At 38.4% G+C, this 25,407-nt stretch overlaps 1 protein-coding gene across 4 annotated transcripts in view; it reads left to right on the plus strand.

Annotated features, from left to right (window-relative positions):
* Nucleotides 1–25,407, plus strand: part of SLC4A4 (solute carrier family 4 member 4) — a 364,012-nt gene that overhangs the window by 130,077 nt on the left and 208,528 nt on the right. For all 4 annotated transcript variants that reach the window (XM_015471675.3, XM_015471674.3, XM_005208064.5 and 1 more), the window contains 1 exon segment: nt 23,332–23,467. In XM_015471675.3, the coding sequence (XP_015327161.1) occupies nt 23,332–23,467 (136 nt within the window).

A 25,407-nucleotide genomic window follows, 5' to 3' on the forward strand; every position in this document is an offset into this window, starting at 1 on the left:
ATTATAAGGAACTCATTAGGGTAGCCTCAATCTAAGGTTTACCAAACCAACCTAATTCATAAACTCACCCAGGGGGTCTGTTAAAAATACAGATTCCTGTCTCGCCTCTCTCCCTTCAGACCAACTGAGACTTGGAACCTTGGTAATCTGTATTTTTAATCACCTCAGGTAAATGTGATGATCGGGCCTATTTGAAAAACACAACTCAGGTGTTGTCTTGGCTAAAAGCCTGCTTTAGATTTTTGCTTTCAACTGTCGGAAAAAACACTTAAAGATGCGTCAAATGTAACTGGCTACCAGGGGTTAACAGTGGTGAATGTAGAATGAGAGTAGTGGAGAAAATGGACGTCTGAGCGTCGCTTGCCTTCCTAGGCCATCGGCTTGGGAAGCCACACCACCATTATTTGACTACAGCCAGAACTGCTGTCTAGCTCGACTCAAAAGTTAGTTTAGTTTTTTCAGGTTGGTGAAGACTATAGAATGAACATAAGGTAAGCTTATCAGATGTTGTCTGATAAGTGGAAGTGGTGTTTTTGTGAACAGATTTGCAAGAGAAATGCTCAGTACAGTTTTGAAGCCAGGTAGCTGGACCACAGATCTGTTAAATTGTTAGGAACAAACAAAAGCAGCCTCTATGTTCTCAAGGTGTGTGCAGCTAAGAAGACAAAGATACTGACATGCAAGAACAGTCAACCTGGATAGGTGTCCACAGCTCCTTATCACAACTTTGTAGATGTATTTATAGTTCTTTATAAGAATTACTGAATATCCTCCTTCCCCACCCCACCAGTTGACACTGCCCTAAACAGCTTTCTAAAACACACACCTGGTTTAGCCACTCCCTGCTTCAGGCCCTCAGCACTTCCCTATTGGTATAAGAGGATAAAGTCTAAGTGCCTTATCAAAGTGTATAGGGCCATTCACAATTTATCATGTATCTATTTTTATACTCAACTCTTTCTTCTCTTACCACATTTTAATGCTCTGTGCTCCAACCACACTGAACTGGAGGCCTCTAAAATGCTTTAAGAAAAACAAAAAAACAGCATTATTCTGTTAGGGCCCATAGCATAATGCCTGGTAGGGGCTCAATACACAGTAGGTGTTTATTAAGCATCAATTGGATGAATGAATAAATCAAAAGCTCTTAACACAATTGCTGTAATTATCTGTTTACATGTGGGTTTTCCCCTTGTGAGATGTGAGCCCACTCAGCACTATGACATATAGTTTACTCATTACATGTATATAGTATACTAATTACAAATATGTAGAAACTTGTTACAAATGTGAATGAATCAATAGGCTACCCGAAAGGATCACAGATGACATCTACTTTGCACATTCATGGTCAGCCCTTCGTAATCCATGCTATTGAAGGGAGATTGAATAAGCCAAACATATTAAATAATAGTATATTTGATTTTCTTGGAATTTATAAAATTATCAAGCCAAACAATGACTGACTGAATCTTGAGAGACTGGAAATTTGGCTGACTTTCTAGGTTCCTCCCTTTCCAGTGGAATTCTTTGTTTTTTTCCCCCTCTGTTCTATGTCCAACAGCATCAAACATAAAACTCATACAAATATCATATATTTAGGCAGAGCTGACCTGTCCAGAATCACATCCCATCAAGGTTGAGAAGGCAAGTAAGTGTGTTGAGCTGAGTAAGGATTGGGCTTGTGGGCTTGTGTTGGTTTTCCTGGGAAAACAAAAATAGACAAGAGATTTTGAATAGTCATTGTATTACTTTATCATGGCCAGTTTGGTTATGATGAGAAGCTGAAAGGAATGGATGAGAGTTTATCTGAGTCACTTGGATGCATTTTGAGCCATTGCCAAGCTGTGTGCTGGCACTGACTTAGCCCTTCTTCTAATGGATACAGAAAAGTCTTTCTTCTCAAACTGGGCTCCAGATGCTTCTGAGGTTGAGTGGTGTGGAACACAGGATAAATATATAATATTTACCTGTAGCATCACTTTTACGTATATATTTGGAAGGAAATATTTTGTAATAAAATAAAACATAAATTTATTAATTTTAAGTGTAAAATGCATGAGAGTCTTTAAAGTTTCAAGGCAAAGCATAGAGATTTACAGAGATATTTTGAGGCTGGGTGGATGCCTCAGTTTTCCCCTCTGATTAAAGTTTTAAGAACACATTAGTACATTAGACTAAAGTATTGGTTGGTAACATGGATGATTTAATAACCATAGCATAGCCATTTTCAACTTAAAAGTGCACATTTTAAAGTCTTTGTTTTTGACTTCTTCACCGAGGAGGGCTCTGCAGTTTCTCTCACCACTTCTTGAGCACAGAGGATAGTGATAGGATCTTTAGCTTCCCTTTGTTGCATAAAAAACCAGTTAGGACCCAAAGCTTCAGAGAGAGATGCCTTGCTGAGAACAAGTTAAATCACGAACTGCTTTATTTTGAGCCAGTTGGAGGTAGCATACTGCTGGCAATTCCGAAGCATTAAAAAAACAAAAGTTATGGTTATTAATTTTTGAAGACACAAGAGCATGAATCAATATTATAGCAGTGTCAGTATCGCCGTAGGAACTGGTTTCTACTGAATGTGGCAGCAAAATAAACGTTTGCAGATTATTTTGACGGAACGTCATCCACTGAGCTTCAATTTATTCGCCCGGCACCCTTACTTTTGAAACAGAGTTGCTGCACTTGAAGTAGAGAAGAAAATCCTTCCTCTGAACATTTCTGACATTGCTGGACTTAGCAAATGATTCTATTTGCAAGCATTTGTAATGTAGATCTGCAAATGTTTTTAATTGGAACTGAATATGTTGCTAAGAGATGTGCCTCGAAACATCTGTCTGACATGTTTCACTGAGGTGGAGATTAGGGAAATGAGTCCATAAAGCAGAGTGGTCAGCTGGTCACCATGGTGGTACAGGCCATTTTAAAACACAGATTACATGTGTTTTTAAAAGTTCTCTAGACAGGGCTGTAAAATGGAAAGGTACTTTTTCAGCTAATGTGCTGAATTGTTGTAAGCAGTAATTGACCCTGACTGCTGCTGCTGCTGCTAAGTTGCTTCAGTTGTGTCCAACTCTGTGTGACCCCATAGACGGCAGCCCAGCAGGCTTCCTGGTCCCTGGGATTCTCCAGGCAAGAACACTGGAGGGGGTTGCCATTTCCTTCTCCAATGCATGAAAGTGAAAAGTGAAAGTGAAGTCACTCAGTCGTGTCCGACTCTTAGCAACCCCATGGACTGCAGCCTACCAGGCTCCTCTGTCCATGGGATTTTCCAGGCAAGAGTACTGGAATGGGGTGCCATTGCCTTCTCTGAATTGACCCTGACAGATAGGCTTAAAGATTGTACATGAACCGAGGGCTTCCAGATATTCAAGCTGGATTTAGACAAGGTAGAGGAACGAGTTCAATTAGCGAACATCCATTGGCTCATCGAAAAAGCAAGAGAATTCCAGAACAACATCTGCTTCTGCTTCATTGACTATGCTAAAGCCTTTGACCGCGTGGATCACAACAAACTGTGGAAAATTCTTAAAGAGATGGGAATACCAGACCACCTTACCTTACCTGCCTTCTGAGAAATCTGTATGAGGGTCAAGAAGCAACAGTTAGAACTGGACATGGACAATGGACTGGTTCCAAATTGGGAAAGGAGTATGTCAAGGCTATATATTGTCAACTTGCTTATTTAACTTGTATGTAGTACATCATGCAAAATGCCGGGCTGGATGAAGCATAAGCTGGAATCAAGGTTGCTGGGAGAAATATCAATAACCTCAGATATGCAGATGACACCACCCTTATGGCAGAAAGTGAAGAGGAACTGAAGAGCCTCCTGATGAAGGTGAAAGAAGAGAGTCTTTCACCTTAAAACTCAACATTCAAAAAACAAAGATCATGGCTTCCGGTCCCATCTCTTCATGGCAAATAAATGGGGAGACAGTGGAAACAGTGAGAGATTTTATTTTCTTGGGCTCCAAAATCACTGCAGATGGTCACTGAAGCCATGAAATTAAAAGACACTTGCTTCTTGGAAAAAAAACTATGACCAACCTAGACAGCATATTAAAAAGCAGAGACATTACTTTGCCAACAAAGGTCCGTCTAGTCAAAGCTATAGATTTTCCAGTAGTCATGTATGGATGTGAGAGTTGGACCTTAAAGAAAGCTGAGCACTGAAGAATTGATGCTTTTGAACTGTGGTGTTGGAGAAGGCTCTTGAGAGTCCTTTGGACTGCAAGGAGATCAAACCAGTCAATCATAAAGGAAATCAGTCCTAATATTCATTGGAAGGACTGATGCTGAAACTGAAGCTCCAATACTTTGGCCATCTGATGCGAAGAACTGACTCATTGGGAAAAGACCCTGCTGCTGGGAAAGATTGAAGGCAGGAGGAGAAGGGGATGACAGAGGATGAGACAGTTGGATGGCATCACTGACTCAATGGACATGAGTTTGAACAATCTCCAGGAGTTGGTGATGGACAAGGAAGCCTGGTGTGCTGCTGTCCATGGAGTCTCAAAGAGTCGGACATGACTGAGCAACTGAACTGAACTGAAAGATTCTCCTTGGCTAATTTTTATGGTATACTGTTAGTTTTTTTTAACCTCTAAGATTTTTATGAACATGTGTGTGTGTGCTGTTATTTGATTTTATTCTTATTTTCCAGCATCCATTCATCACTGGAAGTTAGGCACATACAACCCTAGGAGGTTAGTTTATTCCCTGGAATGAGCATTTTTAAAAAATATTTTTGAAAGTTGTTTGATGTATTTGAAGAAAATAATTTTCCAAAGCAATTGCATTCATTTTACACACAACTCTGCTTGTATGGGTTTGTACACATTTCATCTGACTCTCAAACAGATCTGTAACCCTCAAAGTTAAAACTGACAAGTTTATAGGCTATGTTGTTTGAGCTCTGGAATGAATTTAGACTCTTAAAGCCTCTTATAATCAGAGGAAAATCAAAGTAATAGATTGGATGGCTTGTTGAAAATTAAAGGAATAATGGCTCAATCCCAAGCTTGGTGTAGCAAAAGTTGAGGACTCATTGGAAGGTACTTGGTAATATATAATCTTTGGTTACTTGAAAGAAAAAATATGTGTTCTTATTATCAAGATTTTAACGTGACTCACTTTCACAGAGTTCAAGTCAATGAGCAGATATCTTTTTGAGTTATGGCTCATGGACTCTTGAAGCGTACCCTGTTTAAAGAAAGACAATATAAATAGAAATAAAGCCTGTACTATAATAAAATATAATTACTATAATAATAAAATAGTACAGACTTTATTTCTATAAAATAGTATATAATAAAATAGTGCAGGCTTTGTAGTCAGCCAAATCTACATAACTGCATTCTGGCTTAGATTCCTCCATTGCTAGGTTTGTGATCTGAGTAATGTATGTAACCTTGAACATATTTCATTTATGAATACAGAGATAACAATACTAGGTTATAAAAGTGTTCTTCAAAGAGATAATATGTTCCTAGTTTGTGCTATTTACTGATCGATGTTCTTATTAAGTAGTATTTTCAATCAAGTACCCTAACTAATGCAAATATTACAGTTTAAACTGATTGGCTGGAAAAAATAGAAAGCAAGCTGAAGACTATTCAGTAAACCTCATATTAGTAACTTTTTTGAAGTTCAACTTCTTTTGAAGAAGCTTGCCTGTGGTGCTCAGTTGACAGAGGAAGAAGGAAATTTTGTGATCCTGGACAAATTTAGGAGTATAAATTTTGGAAGAAGAGACTGAACTGGATGTGTAGCCCAGTTTGCTTACATACGATTAGATCCCAAATGAGATTGTAAGCCAAGTTTTTATTGTGCTTGAAGTCTTGGATCATTTAAATTGTAATAGATTCAAGATAGAAGAGATTCTCAATTCTGAAGTGAGCTTGATTTCAGCATGTGAAAGAATAAATATTTTTTGACTCAGTTCAGAGCATACTAATTTCATGGGCAAATTAACCAATTGTCATTCATGGCAGGATGTACCATACAAACATTGCAGAAAAACTTTAATGGCAGTTGATGTTTCTGAAATGAATTCTTGGACATAGCCATCCATATGACTCAGGTGAATTATTCTGTAGGAGAAAATTTAGTAGCCACTGATTTAATGTCCAAAAGTACAATATTAATATTTAGGTCTATTTTATAATAGTGGCCAGGAAAAATGATTATAAACTGACTTTCAGAATTCAGTTTAGGGGATTTATTTAGCTGAGATCACAAGTAACTATTAGATGGCATTTTGAGGTGTGGTTTAAAGTAAGATTAGATGAATATAACTTTATAAGAACTGGGCATTGGCCAGTTTTTCTTTGAGTATACAAGGCAGAAGTTCAGAGTGTATTTTAATAACTATAATTTATTTTTATGTAAATCAGCAATGGAATATGTAAAAATATTTAGACCCTTGTTTTAAAAAACTAGACTTTTTAAAGGAACATGGTAACAAAACTTCCTAAATCTCTGTTAGGCAAGAGCAGAGACTGAGTATACCTTACCGTATAATAATCTTCATGTGTGCGTGCTTTGGTGCAGCTCAGAAATAACCAGTGTTGTTTAATACTTATTGAATACCCCTTGGGTTGCTGATGTATATTTACTTTGAAAACAGACGCTACTTGAAGAGAAAAAGTAGATGGTTGTCAGTAGGATCTGTGCATCAAAATGTATGCGCTACACAGAATTGCCACATTCATTTCAGGAAGTCACCCTTGTGCATAGTTTAGTTCCTTTCACCATGTATTCTTATTAATCTGTGACCCACCACACATACCTTTCCTTTTCTGTGTTTGGGATACCTCATCCTTCCAGCATTTGTTATTCTTCCAGTGAAGTCTTGGTTTTTAAAATCATCTTAGATATTTCATGCTCACTTAGGTCTCTGGAGTGGGTTATGTGCCTTTACCTCTTTAGATCTTTTTAACTGAGGTTCATTTTTCTTGCCACTATTAATGATAAATTCATTGAAAAAGGAAGAGTAAATATTTTCATTGATTTTACAATTCCTTTATGTAGCTGGTGTTTAAATGCTCCTAGTTCCTGCTCACCACATGTCTTTAACTGAAAAGAGGTGTAAATAAAGGGTGAGAACATTGCTAAGGTTTACTAGTTTTTACCTTCAGGAATGCCAAATTTAGGTTTTTTTAGTCTTTGCATTTGAAAATTTGTTCATATGTATTGTTTCTCAAAGGAAAGGTGAAATGAAAAATAACAGCATGAACAGTACTTTAGTAGACTCACTGTCTTGTATTTCTGAATAGATTTTGTAATGCAGAAGAACAAAATTCAATTCCAGCATCCATGGATATACCTTGTAAAAATCTCTTTCTTTTTCCTTTTCCTGTTGTTATTATATGTCAAAGAGTCGGGGAAGCTGAGTCAGAGGGTAAGGGAGATTTGACCATTTGGAATTGGAGCCAAGCACAGGATCTAGGACTTATAATTCCGATTCCATCACTCCACCCATGATTACTATTTACTCAGGGTTGTGTTGTCTCAATAACTAAGTTGCCTGGCAGTCATTAGACAGGAGGGCATGTGCAGAACTCCATCTGAACAATGAATGCTTCCTAAGCTGTAAAGATATAGTTCCCCTGAGATTGTGAGAAAAAGCTCCTGTGAACATTTTGTTGATCACATGGCGGAGATTTGCCAACCTATCAGCAAGATTTGGAGAGTCTTTAATATCTTGCATGGCTTCCCAGATGACGCTAGTGGTAAAATATCTGCCTGCCAATGCAGGAGACACAGGAGACTTGGATTTGATCCCTGGATCAGAAAGATCCCCTGGAGAAGGAAATGTCTACTCACTCCAGTGTTCCTTCCTGAAGAATCCCATGGACAAATGAGCTTGATGGGCTACAGTCTATGAGGCTGGAAAGAGTTGGACACGACTAAGTGACTTAGCACAGGTAGTATCTATGTAAGTCCTCCTTAAAATACATTGAGAACAATCACCACATCTCATCATACCCCCTAAAACAACAGTAGTTCTTTAGGTCATTTTCACATTATTAGACAACTTGAGTATTTATATGTAATATTTGCCTTGACCTACTGACTTACCTACCTATCCATACGGTTGCTTTTATCTCAGTTTATCCTAGCTTTTCACTCTTAATTTGGTTACTTGATCTTGATTCTTTCTCCTGGTTCCTTTAGGTTTGCTGTTTAGAGTTGCTGACTTGGCATTTGGCCTTGGCTTCCTGTCAGAGATTTTGACTTGTCTCATTTATTCAGACCCAGATACGTTCTATTGCTTTATTAAGAGTTTTCTGTCTTATTCTTTGTGTCCCTTTATATCTGAATCCCTGATACCCCACTTTGTTCATGGCTCCTGCCTGCCCCTCCACATAAGGAAAGTGGCAAAGGGGTTGGACAATTTTGGGGTGAATGCATAATCTCTGTAAGGTTACTAGAGCATTTTTTGAACATAGTTTTAGGAAAGACAGATTTGAGTTTATGTAGGTTTTCAAAAATGTGATAAATTGACAAACGTATTTCTAAACCAGCTTAGATCCATGATGGATCTAAAGAAAGAGCGGTCTGAGAAGGCAAAGGAACTCTAAATTTTGTGACTGATAATTAATTGGAAATTCTGCAGCCAATTAAGGAATGGCCAAGCCTTACACATCACCACAAGCCTTACAAGTGACTAAATACTCTCTATGCCTATTCTTTCTGCAGACTCAGCCTGTTTATAATGAATGACTTTTGAAGTGGGGCTCATTTACTTTCTCCTCTGATGAACTGAGGTTATCTCCAGATGACTTGAAGTCATAAATAGACTTTTTATATAAGGGATAAAGAAATGTCAGAGAGAAGGATTATAGTGAAAACATACTGTGTTGAAAAGGGTGACTTCCTTAGTTTGTTGACATTACTCTGTGAAATACATAGATGATTCACAGCAGACCTTAATGGGTAATGAAAATCCCTAACCAGCCCACATGCACAGTCTGATCTATGTTGTCCATCAGCTTTGTGTGGTTTAACTGTATGGATAACTCAGAAGGAAGTTCATTTCTATAACAAATGATTCTCTTCTCTTCTAAAATATGGTTCTCAAAACTTAGCTGATCTCATTTTATTGGCTGTTGAAAATGGATTTAGCAAATCTCTATTGATAATTTGGGAAGGTACTTAATGAAACAGCATGAAAACTTATTGTTTATATTAATTGGACTCTTGTTATTCGTGTGCCATTTTTTTGGGGGGGATTTTGAAGTGTATATATACCTTTATTATTTTTTTTTCTGTTTATTTATTGATTTTTAATATGTTTATTTATTTTAATTGGAGGCTAATTACTTTACAATGTTGATGTATGGCAAAATCATATGCCATTTTTTAAGTAGTTGAATTCAGGCTTTACCAGCAGTCTTTAAAATTCTGGCCTGGTTTTTAGGTCTTTGCTGGCCAATGGACTTATGTTGCTGGTTGGCTTCAATAATGCAGAGGCTTCTGGGTAGATTTTGTTGTTGTTGAGTTGCTAATTATGTCTGACTCTTTGTGACCCCATGGACTGCAGCACCCCAGGCTTCCCTGTCCTTCACCATCTCTCAGAATTTGCTCAAACCCATGTCCATTGAGTCAGTGATGCCGTCCAACCATCTCATCCCCCTCTTTCTCTTGCCCTCAATCTTGCTGGCTAAAGTATTGGAGCTTTAGCATCAGTCCTTCTAATAAATATTCAGGGTTGATTTCCTTTAGGATTGACTGGTTTGATGTCCTTGCAGTCCAGGGGACTCTCCAGAGTCTTCTCCAACACCACAATGCGAAAGCATCCATTCTTCAGCGTTCAGCCTTCTTTATGGTCCAACTCTCATATCCATATGTGACTACTGGAAAAACCGTAGCTTTGACTATATGGACCTTTGTCAGCAAAGTGATGTCTCTGCTTTTTAATATACTCTCTAGGTTTGCCATAGCTTTTCTTCCAAGGTTAAAACAAGGCAAATGAAGCATCATGTTGCGTGAGAACAGTGAAACTATTAAAGTCAGGTCTATCAGGTTGGAGGACCTGCTGTATGTTTTTATTTGCTGAGAATGGAGTTAAGCTTTAGAGAAGTAGGGAATCACTCACCACCAATTTTAGATCTTCAAGTCAAAGCAGACTTAAGGCAGAAAACAAGAAAAGCTTACTATAGAATCTTGCTGATGTTTCTGTATTACCTTCAGAGTTCTATCAAAATCGTTAGAGCAATGATATATCTGTGGAGAATGTGACTGTTTTTCTTTAGAAAGAATTAGAACCTATGTAATGTTTCCTTTTTAACGGGATTATGTTTTGAATCACTTTCTCAATATCACTATCCAGGAAAGATGGGTGGAGTATTTTGGCCTTGTGGGGATGAGGTCAGAAGTCCTAAAGATTGTTTTAGGCTTGGTGCCTTTATATTCTTAGGCATTTTGAAAGAGAGTCTACAGGAAGGAGGATGCCTTCTTTTGTATATGCAGGCATCTAATGGCAGCATTAGCCATGGTGGTTGTGATGCTAATATTGGAGCAATAAATTTAGCTACTTTATATAGAAAAGAGTTGCACTTGAGCAAGTCTATAGAGGATATTTTGGGAATTGGGTAGATTTCTTAATGTTGATGAGAATTGAGTCTGACTTTAGGAACCTCAGGGTATAAATTGTGCTGATAATTGTTCTGAGTTGAACCTGGAGAAAATGCTGATGTATTCACTCTGAAGCAGAGTGATTCATCATGTAAAGCTTATCATGGACAGCTCTGGCAGAGCAAAGAGAAGTGAAGTAGGGAGTAAGAAATTAAAGGAAAATGGAAATGGAAACTGTGACATGCATTGGGAACTTTTCCGTCTTTTAGGAAGAGCTTGCTGGTGGCCATTTTCTTAGCATCTTAATTAGAGGGTAAGTTCCTCTTTACAGAAAGCATCTTGCTTTCCCAAGCCAATTGGATGAAGCCCCTCACCCCATCCCCATTCTTCTGTGCCCATGGAATTATTTTTAGACCTTTGTGGCTGCTCCATCTGCTTGCTTTCAGAACCATGGCCAGTCTTGTAACATGGTTCAGAAGTGGCTGTTTGAATCCCTAGACAGCAGTAAAAGCAAATGCATGAGGTGTTATGCTTGTTTTGTTGAGAAAGATAATTGAGATTCTGCAATTTCAAGTAAGGTAGGGAAGTGCCTGGCACTAATTTGGCATGACTGTCCTCAAGTTAGCAATTAAGTATACCTTAATAGGTTTGTTTTCCTTATAATAATGACATTAATGTTAATTTTAGAAAATTTGGAGATTACACATGCGCAAAATGAGGAAGACAAGAATCACCAATAATTCTATCATTTAGGGATAATAATTGCTAACATTTGGTTCTGGTGTTTTTTTCTATACATACTATATAAATCAGTAAGCCTGAAGAAGCCCAGTTATAACTGGAATAAACAAAACAGAATGTATTGATTCACAGAAGGGTCAGGATAAAGCTGGTCCTTTGGGGAAAGGAATTTGATCTGAACAAAAGACTAGAAGGGAGTTAAAAATAAGAACCAAAGTTAATGCTTATTCAAATGTGCAAGGCATTAGGTATCTTGTAATTTTAACAAGGCAGATACACCCTCCTAGTTACATTTGAGTGAATAGGCATGGTTATAGGAATTCTTCTTCCTTGCTTGAGTCGTTTTTCTTCTGGAAATTCTCTGGCATGTAATAGGTGTCAAAAGACATAACTTACGACTCTAGCAGGGGCCAAATAACACTCTGAACAATGTACTGACTCATCAGATCCGCATTATTGGTCATGACATTCCGTCCAGACTTCTTGGTCACTTGCTGTTTTTTTTCACTTCTGTGTTCCTTTGGCACCTTGGGTATTGCCTCCTTGGAAACTCTGGATGCTGGCTTCCTTAGCAGGGTATTGACACTGCCACGCTGGGCCCTAGTGACTATGTCTACAGTGTGGTACCCTCTCTAGATGATTTTGCAGACAGAGGGCATCAACAGTGGGGCTGGAGCCAAAAGGATAAGTGTGAATCATCCCTTGGGTATCCAGAAAATACTTGAGAGGTAGATATGTCAGTGGGGTACAGACTGCAGATTTTTCACGATATGCAACTGGGACAGTGTCAATGAAATTGGGTTATTACTATTTCTGTGAGCCCATTTCTTCCCCAAGGGCTCATGAATACCATGCAAACTTGGATTCAGTGAAGTAGGGAAAATGATAGGGTGATAAGACTAGTCTAGAAAAAAAAGTCAAAAAGTTCAGTTTTACCGTTGATTAGTTTAGTTACTGTGTTAGTTCAGGCTTCCATAACAAATTACAGTAGGCTATGTAGCTTGAACAATAGGAGCTTATTCATCACAGTTATGGAGGCCGAGAAGTCAAGGTCAAGGTACCAGGTGATTTTGTTCCCTGGTCAGGGCCCAGTTCCAGGCTTCACATGGCAGCTTTCTCCCTGTATCTCCTTCACATGGCGGAGAGAAAGAGGAAGTAAACTCGCTGGTGTCTCCTCTCATAAGTGCATTAAGCCCATTATCAGGGATCCACTCTCATAACCTTATCTAAACTCAACTGTCTCCCTAATAATCTCCAGATATTATCACATTATGGACTAGAGTTTCCAACACATGAATTTTGTCAGGGACACAGTCCAGTCTGTAACAGTTACTTAATTTGGATCACTACTGAGCTTGCTAAAACCCAAAATGACTGATTAAAATTTTATGTCTTTCTGATAGAGATTATTGAAATATTGGAATAATGTTACTAATATAATTAATATAATTGGAATGATTAATTAAAAGCATCAGCAGACCCCAAAGACTTTGAGCCAATGTTTTTTTCAATATGATGTGCCCTGAAGTTTCATAGATAAAATTTGTTTGACTGCTAGGCCATCACTGGGACTACTTCTCTGTGAACATCTTAGCAGCATTTATTATTTTTATTGACTGTGCTGTGGTTTTGTGAGATCTCAGTTCCCTGATCAGGGACTGAACCTAGACCATGGCAGTAAAAGCAATGAATTCTAAACATTAGACTACCAGGGAACTCCCAGCAGCATTGTAAATACTCATAGTAACCCCACTGAAAAGCCGAGTTTTAATTTTCCAATACACCATGTTAGCAGAAATTATGAAGGAGAAATACAGAATAAATCAGAGAATGTAAGGGCTACTACCTTTTTGTTCTAAAGAATTCTGAATAGCTTATAGACATGACTGGCATCCTGATAACATTTTTGTAATGCTCAGCTCAGTTCAGTTCAGTCACTCAGTCATGTCCGACTCTTTGCAACTCCATGAATTGCAGCACGCCAGGCCTCCCTATCCATCACCAACTCCCGGAGTTCACTCAAACTCATGTCCATCGAGTTGGTGATGCCATCCAGCCATCTCATCCTCTGTCATCCCCTTTTCCTCCTGCCCCCAATCCCTCCCAGCATCAGAGTCTTTTCCAATGAGTCAACTCTTCACATGAAGTGGCCACAGTACTGGAGTTTCAGCTTTAGCATCATTCCTTCCAAAGAACACCCAGGGCTGATCTCCTTCAGAATGGACTGGTTGGGTCTCCTTGCAGTCCAAGGGACTCTCAAGAGTCTTCTCCAACACCACAGTTGAAAAGCATCAATTCTTCGGTGCTCAGCTTTCTTCACAGTCCAACTCTCACATCCATACATGACCACAGGAAAAACCATAGCCTTGACTAGACGGACCTTTGTTGGCAAAATAATGTCTCTGCTTTTCAATATGCTATCTAGGTTGGTCATAACTTTCCTTCCAAGGATAAGTGTCTTTTAATTTCATGGCTGCAGTCACCATCTGCAGTGATTTTGGAGCCCCCCAAAATAAAGTCTAACACTGTTTCCACTGTTTCCCCATCTATTTGCCATGAAGTGATGGGACCAGATGCCATGATCTTATTTTCTGAATGTTGAGCTTTAAGCCAACTTTTTCACTCTCCACTTTCACTTTCATCAAGAGGCTTTTGAGTTCCTCTTCACTTTCTGCCAGAAGGGTGGTGTCATCTGCATATCTGAGGTTATTGATATTTCTCCCGGCAATCTTGATTCCAGCTTGTGCTTCTTCCAGCCCAGCGTTTCTCATGATGTACTCTGCATATAAGTTAAATAAGCAGGGTGACAATATACAGCCTTGACGTACTCCTTTTCCTATTTGGAACCAGTCTGTTGTTCCATGTCCAGTTCTAACTGTTGCTTCCTGACCTGCATATAGGTTTCTCAAGAGGCAGGTCAGGTGGTCTGGTATTCCCATTTCTTTCAATGCTACCCATAGGTAAATTATTTTTTTTCCAATATTTTGAAGATGAAAGGCTAAGACACAGGTATTTTCCAAAAATGTCTCAGCAAACTCCAGTTTTTATCACCTCTTGCTGGCTGAAATTGGTAGCATTCTGAAATCCAGGCTTTTACTGCTGTTGACTCTTTATAGCTGAGTAATAATGTCATGGCATATTACGGATAATTGTGATAATTGGCAGCTTTTCATGTGTGGGAGCTTAAAATACATGGATACCTAAGTATTTTAAAAAATTATCCACCTTAATGAATGCTATTTGCCTGTTTCAATTTCTTAGCTAATTTGAAACAGAAAAAGTAACCGTCTAATTTACCTGTCTAGAGCCTGCCAGCATATAAATCAATAGTCATTTTCTGGATATGTTGAAGGAGAGGTGAGTTCAAGCATGGAGAAAGTCTAATGACTTGAACAGATCACTCCAATAAAAGTTTTATTTATGAAAACAGTTTCTTCAGTTAATTTGAAGGAGCTGATACATGGATGGCTAATATAGGTTTGCCCTACCCTAACTCATTCAAGTGGAAGTATAGACATCTATATCATAAGTCTTTGGTTGCAAGTGACAAAAAAAATTGCCTCTGATTACTTTTAGCTTAAAAGGAATCCTTACATATGATTGAAAAGTTACTGACTTCAGGCATGGTCCTATCTAGGTGCTTAAATGATGGTATCAGGAACCTGTTTCTGTCTTGGTTCTGAGTTCCTTATTTCCAGGCAGGCTTTTCCCTTAGGGTTGCAAGGTGGCCATGTACACTGAAAGCTTTTATTACCATCTTAGCACCTTAAGCATAAAGTGAAGGTTTATTTCCTGGAAGTTCAAAAAAAAAAAAAAAAGCTAATGCTTATTTATTCTGTTTGTCCTGGATTAGATAAAATATCCAGTCAAAAATTAAAAATTGTGGCCAAGAATCGTGATGTTCTTATTGTCCAGGCTTGGGGCACAGCAGGTAATTCAGTCTCAGTGGACTTCTAAGTATAAAGATGTTTCTCCAAGGAAAATGGGGTGCTGTTATCGAAAAAAAAAAAAAAAAGGTCAGGGTTGCTAGGTGGGCAGGAGTAACAAATGCCATTGCAGTGTATGTGTGTATGTTAAAGATTTATATAAATATGAAGATTTATACATTTAGCTATTTAATCATTTCTTGTAGTTATGAATGTGAAAAGAAGTTTGAGGATTTTATATATACATTTAAGTGTATTTGAGTACTGCAGTGGCCTAATAGGTAATTGTGAAAGTTTTAACAACCATGATACTGACCTACAAACTTTTATCTCAGCATGAAGAAGAGAAATGAATACTTAAAATGATAACTATATAAACCAGTTGGTGATAGCACATTAATAAGTTGGAGAAGCAAATAGTTATTTCTTTTTATACTTTGGTTTGAGAGCTAAGACTTTACCAGATGGTGGACTTTGACAAGGAGAAAATACAAAATCCAGAAGTCCTCATTTAACCCACAGAAGGGAATTTGCATGTAAACTTGTCATGCTCAGTATGAATGTTCATTATGATCATTATTTCTATTGAAAAAAACTTTTTTCGGGGTAGCCTGCAGGGTGACCTCAGTGGGAGGTTTTACAGACCAAAAATAAAAGAGCACGTTCACAAATTGCCTTTCAGCAGATAATGAACCAAATGTTCAATTAATTTACTTTAGGACTATTTCATATGCCATTATGATTTCTGCCTCCTCTGAAATCCAGTACATTTACTGTCTGTACTGTTCATATGGAAATCTGAGCATTTTTAAAGATGAGATCATCCATTAGAGTGTGGTGGCTAAGAAGTGGGCTTGGAAATAACGCAAGTGGATTTGAGGTCATATCACTTATTGTTGTGTCAACTTGGAGAAGTCTCTTAGCTTCTTAATACTCAGTTTCCCTAGCTGTAGTGCGAAAGAAATATAAGAGAATAATAGTAGTGGATATTTCATAGGCTTGTATAAAATAAGCTATGTAAATGGAAAGGGCTTCACACAATGCCTAGTCCAGTGCAACCATTCAAAAGTCTTACATATTGAGTATTACATTTTTATTTATAGCATGTTTTCCATTATTGTAAATTATCTTCCAGCATTAATTTCCTTGAAGATAGAGATATTATCTTAAAAATATTTGTATTATCTCAACAAATACCATGGCATGTTGAATACACTGAAAACTAATCAATTACATTACCAAATGAAAGTGTAAGAACTCTACTTCAAATCTCACTAACCCCACCGCTCCTCGTTTTCCATTTTTTGCATTTTTCCATGATGTCATTTTCCTAGTTGAGCTTATTAACAAGAGGCAGAGGACAGAAGCGTAGAACGATATCCTGTGAGGAACTGGGGCAGAATAGATGTTATTCATTTTTTTTTCATTCATTCTTTTACTCAATTTTCCATCCATTCTCTTTTGTATAACTTCACTGTGTATGTTATAGGTGCCAAGAACAGTTTAGGAAAGGCATGAAAACCTGTGAAGACAAAGTACAGCAATGAATAACACACTGAGCCATGGATATTAAATGTCTTAATAGATGTGCACACTAAATGTTGTGGTCCCTCAGGGTAGAAGGAGATTGCATCTAGCAGAGGGAAATAGTTGACCTGAAGTATTCATTCTTTTATATGTGACATGACAGGAAATGGTGACTGTATTTTGGTACAGTTCATGCAAAGATGGATTAAGGGGAAGGGTAGAATAAGGGCAGTTTTCAAAACTTAGATATTTTCCATTTCAGAGTCCTTAATGTCAGCTGCTTTTTGCAAGTACATATTTGTGTGCTGGAAAATGTACAAGGTTTGTTTGCTGCTGCTGCTGCTGCTAAGTCACTGCAGTCGTATCCGACTCTCTGCGACCCCATTGACGGCAGCCCACCAGGCTCCACCATCCCTTGGGTTCTCCAGGCAAGAACACTGGAGTGGGTTGCCATTTCCTTCTCCAATGCATGAAAGTGAAAAGTGAAAGTGGAGTTGCTCAGTTGTGTCTGACTCTTAGCGACCCCATGGACTGCAGCCCACCAGGCTCCTCCGTACATGGGACTCTCCAGGCAAGAGTACTAGAGTGGGGTGCCACTGCCTTCTCTGACAAGGTTTGTTTAGCCATATCTAATTCCATGGTGGCTCAGAGGTTAAAGCGTCTGCCTGCAATGAGGGAGACCTGGGTTTGACCCCTGGGTTGGGAAGATCCCCTGGAGGAGGAAATGGCAACCCATTCCAGTATTCTTGCCTGGAGAATCCCATGGATGGAGGAGCCTGGTGGGCTACAGTCCATGGGGTCGCAAAGAGTCAGACACGACTGAGCGAGCGACTTAATTCATTAATACTCAGAGTGACTCTTACATGCACAGTATTGCACTGGTCTTTAAGGAAGGTGCATAAAACACAGTCCCTGTGTTCTAGGACCTTAGTGACCTAGTTAGAGAGACAAGGCACATCTAGAAAAGTTAGGTAATAACAAGCAAGCCATGTATTGGTTGGTACCTCAGTGAATAATTCAAAGTGTAGTTATGATTTCAGTAAAGGAGAGATTCAAATTTCTGGGGAATGATTACTATAGGTTATTGGAAAAGATAGCATTTTCAACTGGGCCTTAGAAATGGAATCAGAGAAGAAAGAAAAAGAATAGTGTAGTTGTATTCTGTCATGGGACACTTCTGGGTTGCTGTGGGAGACAAGGATGGACACACAGATTGAGGCCAGAGTGACAAGAAAAGTAAATGGGGAGTAGACTGTTGTGTAGCCAAGGCATGGTGGAGAGGTTTCATTGCATCTGCCATCACTGATGAGTGGATGGTGGCTGTGCAGATGAGCACGGAGGCCAAGTTCAAGCTCCGCAAGAGAGAGTGTGAGGATGATGGCTGCTGTGGTGGCTGGTGGTGGCAGTGGGTGGACAGCATTCCTGCCATGCATTTGCCTTCTTCCTGTTGGTAGCAGGGGTTTGATGGCACCACGTGTCCCCAGGCCCTGCAGACCATCACGTTGTCCTCCGACAGGTGGACCTGGGTCAGAGGTAACCACATTCATGTAGGATCCTCCAGGGAATTCTTGAACCTCTCAAAAATCCAAAATACGTTTTAACCCAGAGGATGAATGAAAAAAGGAAAAAAATCAAAGCAGATTAAAGGCATTAACTTCATTTTGATCTGCAGACCTTCTGTTCTGACAAAAGTGATTGGATGAATCTGACAGTTTCTCTTTCTCGTTCCTTTCTTTCTTCTTCTGTTACCCTCTCTCATTTTTTTCTCTAGGTTTTCTTTTATGATGAAACTAGATTAGTTATTACTTAGAATTGTAATCTATTCAAGTGTAAAGCAAGTTGATTTTCTGATGTTCTCAAACCTCCTACTCCTCTGGTATTAAATTAAGACTGAAAGGGCTTATTTATTTTCCCCTTGTTCTTTTATTGGCTATTTTCCTGGAATGTGTGGACACCTTTGCATTCTCATTACTGAAGCCACTTAATTTACTAAAGTAAAACGTGCAGAACTTTTGGCTATTTTCTTTCTTATCTGATATATTTTCAACATAGAGGAATTGTCAAGGCTGATAGCTGTGAGAGCTTGCTTTCTTAGAAGCCAGGCAGGTGTTGCTGGTAAGGGCTGGCAATTTTTAAATAACTCTATACCTTGTATTTTAGCTACTCTGGTGATCGTCATCATCCCAGTTTTTAGGTGGGGGAACTTGAGACACAGAGAGGGTAACTAACTTGTCTCAGATCACACAACAAATAGTAATGGAGTTGGGATTCAAACCCAGTTTGGCTAAGGAGTCTGAAAGTAGCGGTATGGCTTGTATTTAGCTCATTTCTTTATTTGACCAGGACTTCCTTGGTGGTCAGACAGTAAAGCATCTGCCTACAATGTGGGAGACCTGGGTTCAGTCCCTGGGTTGGGAAGAACTCCTGGAGAAGGAAATGGCAACCCTCTCCAGTATTCTTGCCTGGAAAATCCTATGGACAGAGGAGCTTGGTAGGCTACAGTCCATGGGGTCTCAAAGAGTCGGACATGACTGAGCGACTTCACTCACTTCACTTTTATCTGATCAAAAGTTATAGGGGAAAAATGAATTCCTGACATACTTCATTGCACCCTGCATATCTTTGTGTTAATAATGATGTTAAAAATTGGGGAGGGTGTTTGTTGGCCATGGAAGATGCCTCTCCCACATGTTGATATTGACAATACAATACCTCTTATTTCTGATTCTTGGAGAAGCTTTCTTTTGATGAGGGGAGCAACTGAGGAAAGAAACTAGAGTGGCAAGACAGTTTATGACATGTGATTTTGGAATTTTATCCTGGAGATTGTTATACTGGTTGCTCAGAGGCTATATTTAATAAATAAGACAACTTATGAAAGGTGCTCAGTCACGGTGCCCAGAGAGGAAGACCTGGAGGTAACATGACATCTTTCTTTCTTTCTGCTTTGCAGAGGTGCAGCAAGTTGCTGTCTGATAAGCAGTGAGCTGTACTTTTCTAACTTGAGAACATCAGACCGCAGAGTAGTGCTCTGTGGATTCCAGTTCAGCACAGATGAACTGTGCAGTGTCTATGCAGGAGAGTCAGTTCTTTAAGCAGGAGAGATGTTCATTCTTCTCTGTTAGAGGTGAAGACAAAGCCACATGGCATCTTTTAGAAATGAACAAAAAGTTGATTCTCTAAACATAGATTTTTTCTGAAAGCTAATTCTGCCTCAGGGATCTTTGATGTTGAATGTTGATGAAAAATCAGTCAAATTTGTGACTGTCAGTTTCAGAACCACTGTGCTGAATAACTATATCTAGATTCCAAATTCTGCCAACCGTTTCTTACCATTCTCTTATTCCCTCTATGTGTTCTCTGATCCTCTAATATAGTCACACATCCCATTTCTTGATGGGAAAGACATTGCAAGTGTTTTTACACAAAAATCCTGGAACTTTAGTTTTTTTTTTCTCCCAGAGATTTAGGAAATTTCAAAGACACTTTTGTTCTAATTACAAAAGTAAAACATATTGTATCTTATATTAATATGTATTCAGTTACCTTGTTTTAATGTTCTGTAAGCACAGAACAATTTGCAGATGTTTTTCTTGTTTGCTGGTTTATATACTAACTTTCTTATTCACTTAACTAATTAATTAATTAGTTAATGTTTGTTTTCCCTCCAGCATATAAATTAGAATCTTTTTGTCAGGTTCTTTGCTTTATCTTCAAAGCCTGAAGCAAAACCTATTTAGAGCATAGACATTACTCAATAAATATTGCTGACTGAATACATGAATGAATTATGCATGTATTAGAATTGATATGAAAGTGAAAAGAAGAAAATAGAAGCCCTAGAAATAAACTGAATAACGTTTAAAAGATACATATACAGGCAGTCCTTGCTTTGCATTTTATTGCAGGACCATAAAAATGACTATGCAAGATGAAATTATATAAAACAATCCTAATGATCAATGAGAAAAGTTATTATTGTTCTTTGACATTTAAAAAATTTTCCAAATCATTAAAATTTCTCTTAGTGTTGACTGTAAAGGTAGAGGGAAATGAAAGAAATAATAAAACCAGTATTTATTTAGTACAAGCTAATTTAAAACATTAGAAGCATTGAGATTAAATTGGTTGATTTCTTTGTAAAATCTGGTCAGAAGTAGTTTGCTTGTTTGCTATAGTACAGTTTATGAAATGGAGTGAACATCTTTTCTGTGCCCAGAGGAGTTGTCATATTCCTAAGTCTGGATCAGCTTCCAACATTTTATCCTTTGTGCTTTCCATGTCAGGAAATGTGTATGAGAGTTCCTTAAACGTGAAGGTTTTTTTGGCCAGTATCACTTCCTCTGGGACATTATTATCATTTTGTTACAACCACTTGCCTTACTGTTTAAGTTAATGAGTTTGCTTTCACTAAGTTCCCCTGACTGTACATCTGGAGTTTCTCAAATGGGGAACGGCAGCATTATCTACATTCCCATAATCAGTTAGGTCTTAACTCCATTTGTATTTGACGTAGGTTGCACTTCCAGCATTAGTACTTTTTGTTTCTGGGCTGTACTTCCATCTTTGTTGGCCAACTCCCTCTTTTGATTATTCATGTCATATGCATTTATCATTGCAAGAAAAGGAGGCCGCACCACTATGCACTTTGCTGTCTGTGCATAACAAATGTGTAATGACCCGTCACCGGCAGACTTTGAAAGGGGCGCTATGATTGGTCATGATCATGATGCACGTATGTTATTTACATGGTAGCTGATGGACTGAAGAGCTGGCAGTGAACTTTGTATTTTATGCAATTACTCATAGTTAATATACCACACAACTGAAACTTAAGCTGTGGTGCTGGGCTACTGGTGTTATTTAACTCAACTGTAGCAGCTGAAATTCACACTCATTAGAACCATGCAAAATGAGGGCTGCCTCGTTTCCAGACTATCTTATGGATACATGTGTATTTTTTCTTTAGCAAAGTGGGTTGCTTTATACATGTGATTGTGTAGTTTTATTTTTTCAATTAATATTATATGATATGCATGTCAAAAAACAATAATCTCATCTTTATGTTTTATGATGACATAGTATTTGATTGAATGGGCTTAACCAATGGTTTGTTTAATCAATCCTCCTTTTTGGATGTTTAGGCTTTTTCTATTTTTCTCAATTATAAAATATGCTACAGTGGTCACCTCTGTAGATAAGATGTTGCGATAGCAACTGTTATTTATTTGAAATGAACATCTTTCCAGGGGTGGAATTCCTGGCTCACAGGATAGATATACTTTGAAAACATTTCCATATTTTTTTCAAATTTCCCTTCAGAAAGATGTTTCTGTTTGGACTCCTACCAGTGATGTAAATTGAAAGATGCTGGTGCATATGTCCTAAACCCTTGCCCACATTGAGAGTGTCATTCTTTGAAGTTTTTGCCATTTTTATATGCGAAACATGTATTTTGTTTTAATAATTAGTTTTGATTACTAGGTAGGTTGAATATTTTTCATGAGTTTGTAGTAAATGTATTTTGACCTATGGAATTTTATTCTGCCTAGTATTATAGCAGTTTTCAGATGGTAGGAATTTTTTTTTGTTTTATTAGGTTGAGAGCATATATTACTACAAAGCTCTACCAGATGAATAGATCTGTGTACTTGGATCACAGTCACATGTATATACCATTCTTTGGGGATTATAAGGAGTATCCATGGGCTTTATCTTATAACCGTCAGTTTCCAAAAGCTTTCCTTTTTTTTTTTTTCCTTTTATTTTAAAGAAAGAGAAAACAGCCCACATCTAGGAGGAGATTCTAGTTAATTTTTCATTACATGACTTTTAGGAGATGGGGTCAGAAGGAGCTAGTAGGGCATTCAATTATGTGCTCAAGCAAGTTGGAAGGTTTTTTCCCCTTCTGGTGTACAATATTTTACTTGGGCTTGTTTTTCAAGTGCACTGAAGTGTGACTAAACATTTTTGGGTACTGCCATTATGTAAAGAAGAGGCTCCGTCTTGTTAAATATTCCTTCATCAACTTTGCAGTTAGGCAGTTACGGGCAGTAAGGAGCCTGCAAGGGCATGCATGGGCTTTGGGCATTGGCACAGGGAGGGTTGCTGGGAGGCGGGGGCCTGGGGGAAACTTAGGATTGGGGTGCTCTCTTGCCCCCTCCCACTGCTGTAGAGAAAATGATTGGCTCCAGCTGGTTTCTGTCTCAGACTTTTGGATGGGTCATCAGTGGAGAAAGAGAGAAGCTCACGTGGTCGGACCTCAGCTCATCTGAGGGCTAAAGGTTCTCCATCAGTCGGGACGTGGAATTGGAGCTCTGTCCTTCTGGAGCGTGGTGGAGAGCTGAGACACGGTTCAGAACCAAAGGAGTAGAGAAGGCCTTGGATTCCTTTTGTCTTTAGGTTGGGGACGAGGGAGGCTTGGCGAGGAAGATGTCCACTGAAAATGTGGAAGGGAAGCCCACCAGCTCTGGGGACAGAGGAAGACCTCGGAGCTACACTTTGCTCAGGGTTGTCCAGCCGATGTTTAACCGCAGTATTTTCACTTCTGCAGTCTCTCCTGCAGCAGAACGCATCCGATTCATCTTGGGCGAGGAGGATGACAGCCCAGCACCCCCTCAGCTCTTCACGGAACTGGATGAGCTGCTGGCCGTGGATGGGCAAGAGATGGAGTGGAAGGAGACGGCGAGGTGAGGCATGGCTGAGTGTGCAGGACTGAGCCAGGGAAACAAGGACGGGGCAAGATCCTTGTCTGGGAGCCCCTTTCTCTAACCTGAGCACTTTGAATGACCGATGAGCCTGAGGTTGGCTGGTTAAAGATTAAAAGGATTCCTTTTCTTCTCTTTGACATTGACGTGGATGCAGGAGACCCTTTGTTTCACTGCTGGGGTCATTGGTCTGCATTTTAACCTTTATAAGATATTAGAAGTAAATCGCCATTTATAGGTATTTAACAATAAAATATTTTAAAGAGAGAAAGTCAAGCACCTAAAATGATGGCCTGGAGATATATGCCCATGGTCTCCACATGCCATTATTCCAAGTGAAAACTTGTCATCTTTTAAAGATAGAGTGAAAACAAGTAGAAGGTTCACTTGAATTGGGCGTAGTAGGGACCCGAGTTTAATTTCAGACCCTTGTCACCTGCCAGCTCATAACATTCATCATCATATATAAATATACATACAATATATATGTGCAACTTAAGATATACAATATATAAATATAATATATATGTTAAAATATGTTGTATTTATATTATATAGTTTATTTATAAATATATATCATGTTATATCAGATATATCATTGTATCATGGACATTTACCTACATACATGTATATATGCAGAAATGCTATACAAATTGTTAAGCACTGCACAAATATCTAAAGTTTCATTAATCTCACAACAGAGCTTTTCTTTCTTTCTACATGTAGATTTAGTTATATACACCACATTAAATCGTCTATGACATATAAAAATCATTTAATACAAAGATGTTGATATAGTGGCAGTTATTGGTCTGTTGTCATCACTCTATGGAGGTTCAGTGTATTTGACTTTCACCAACAAAATAATATTGACATATCCCTTTTATAGGCTGTAATTTAATTCACATCAATTAAATTCAGCCAGTATGTTTTTAATGACTCTAACCTGGGTCTCCTACATTGCAGGCAGATTCTTTACCACCTGAGCCACCAGGGAAGCCAAACAACATGCCTTTTATAGGCTGTAATTTATTTCAAATCAATTAAATTCAGCCAGTACATTTTGACCATACAGTACATGTTGGGCACTGTTTTAGGTACTGGGAATACAGAAGTGCGCAATAACTCATTTCTGCCCCTCCATCTCAAATGCTCCCTCTTGAAGCTCTTCATTCTTTGCTCTCTTGGGGGCCTCTTTCCAGTTGTTGTCTCTTTTCCCCCTCTCTTTGCACCAGTCACCTGGATATTAAAAGTTTTTCATAAAGTATGCTTTTAGTTGATAAAACACTCTCCCGAAGAAGTCTGTCAAACTGAAAACTTGTACCAGTATCTCTATTTCATTCTTTATTTTTCTTCTTTCTAACAGAAAAGATCAGAGTGAGAATTATACTGGTGCAGCATTAATTAAGTGTTGGGGAGATTTTGATTTAGTTTTGACTTTGCTGCTAACTAGCATGTCATATAATCATGTAGTTTTCCTGAGCTTGTGTTTTTTATGTTGTCAAATGAGAGTCATATTGGGTTGCATTGTTTCTAATATCATTGTATTTTATAGCTCTAAAATTCCATCCCTCTTTGTATATTGGTGTCATCAGCTGCAACTAGAGAAGTTCCATTGATTCTTAACTTTCATCTTAAAATTCTGTGCGAGTACCTATATAGAGCAGAATTCAGGTACAGCATTCTGTTTTTAATTTCAGCCAAATGCAGACTGTACTTTATTTTATGTGACCCCTGGTCCCAGAAATGTGAAGGGATCACAGCTCATTGTATCAGTAGTTCAAAATTGAATGAGATGGACACAAAATTTTCATTTAAGATTTTTAAAGGTTAAGATGGTCATGAATAATTTACGATTTTTAAAAGCTGGCTATTTCCTTGGGAACAACATATGTGTCCGTTTGGTAATGTCATGGGTTCCT

Source organism: Bos taurus, chromosome 6, assembly GCF_002263795.3.
Source record: "Bos taurus isolate L1 Dominette 01449 registration number 42190680 breed Hereford chromosome 6, ARS-UCD2.0, whole genome shotgun sequence".
Lineage (NCBI taxonomy): Eukaryota > Metazoa > Chordata > Mammalia > Artiodactyla > Bovidae > Bos > Bos taurus.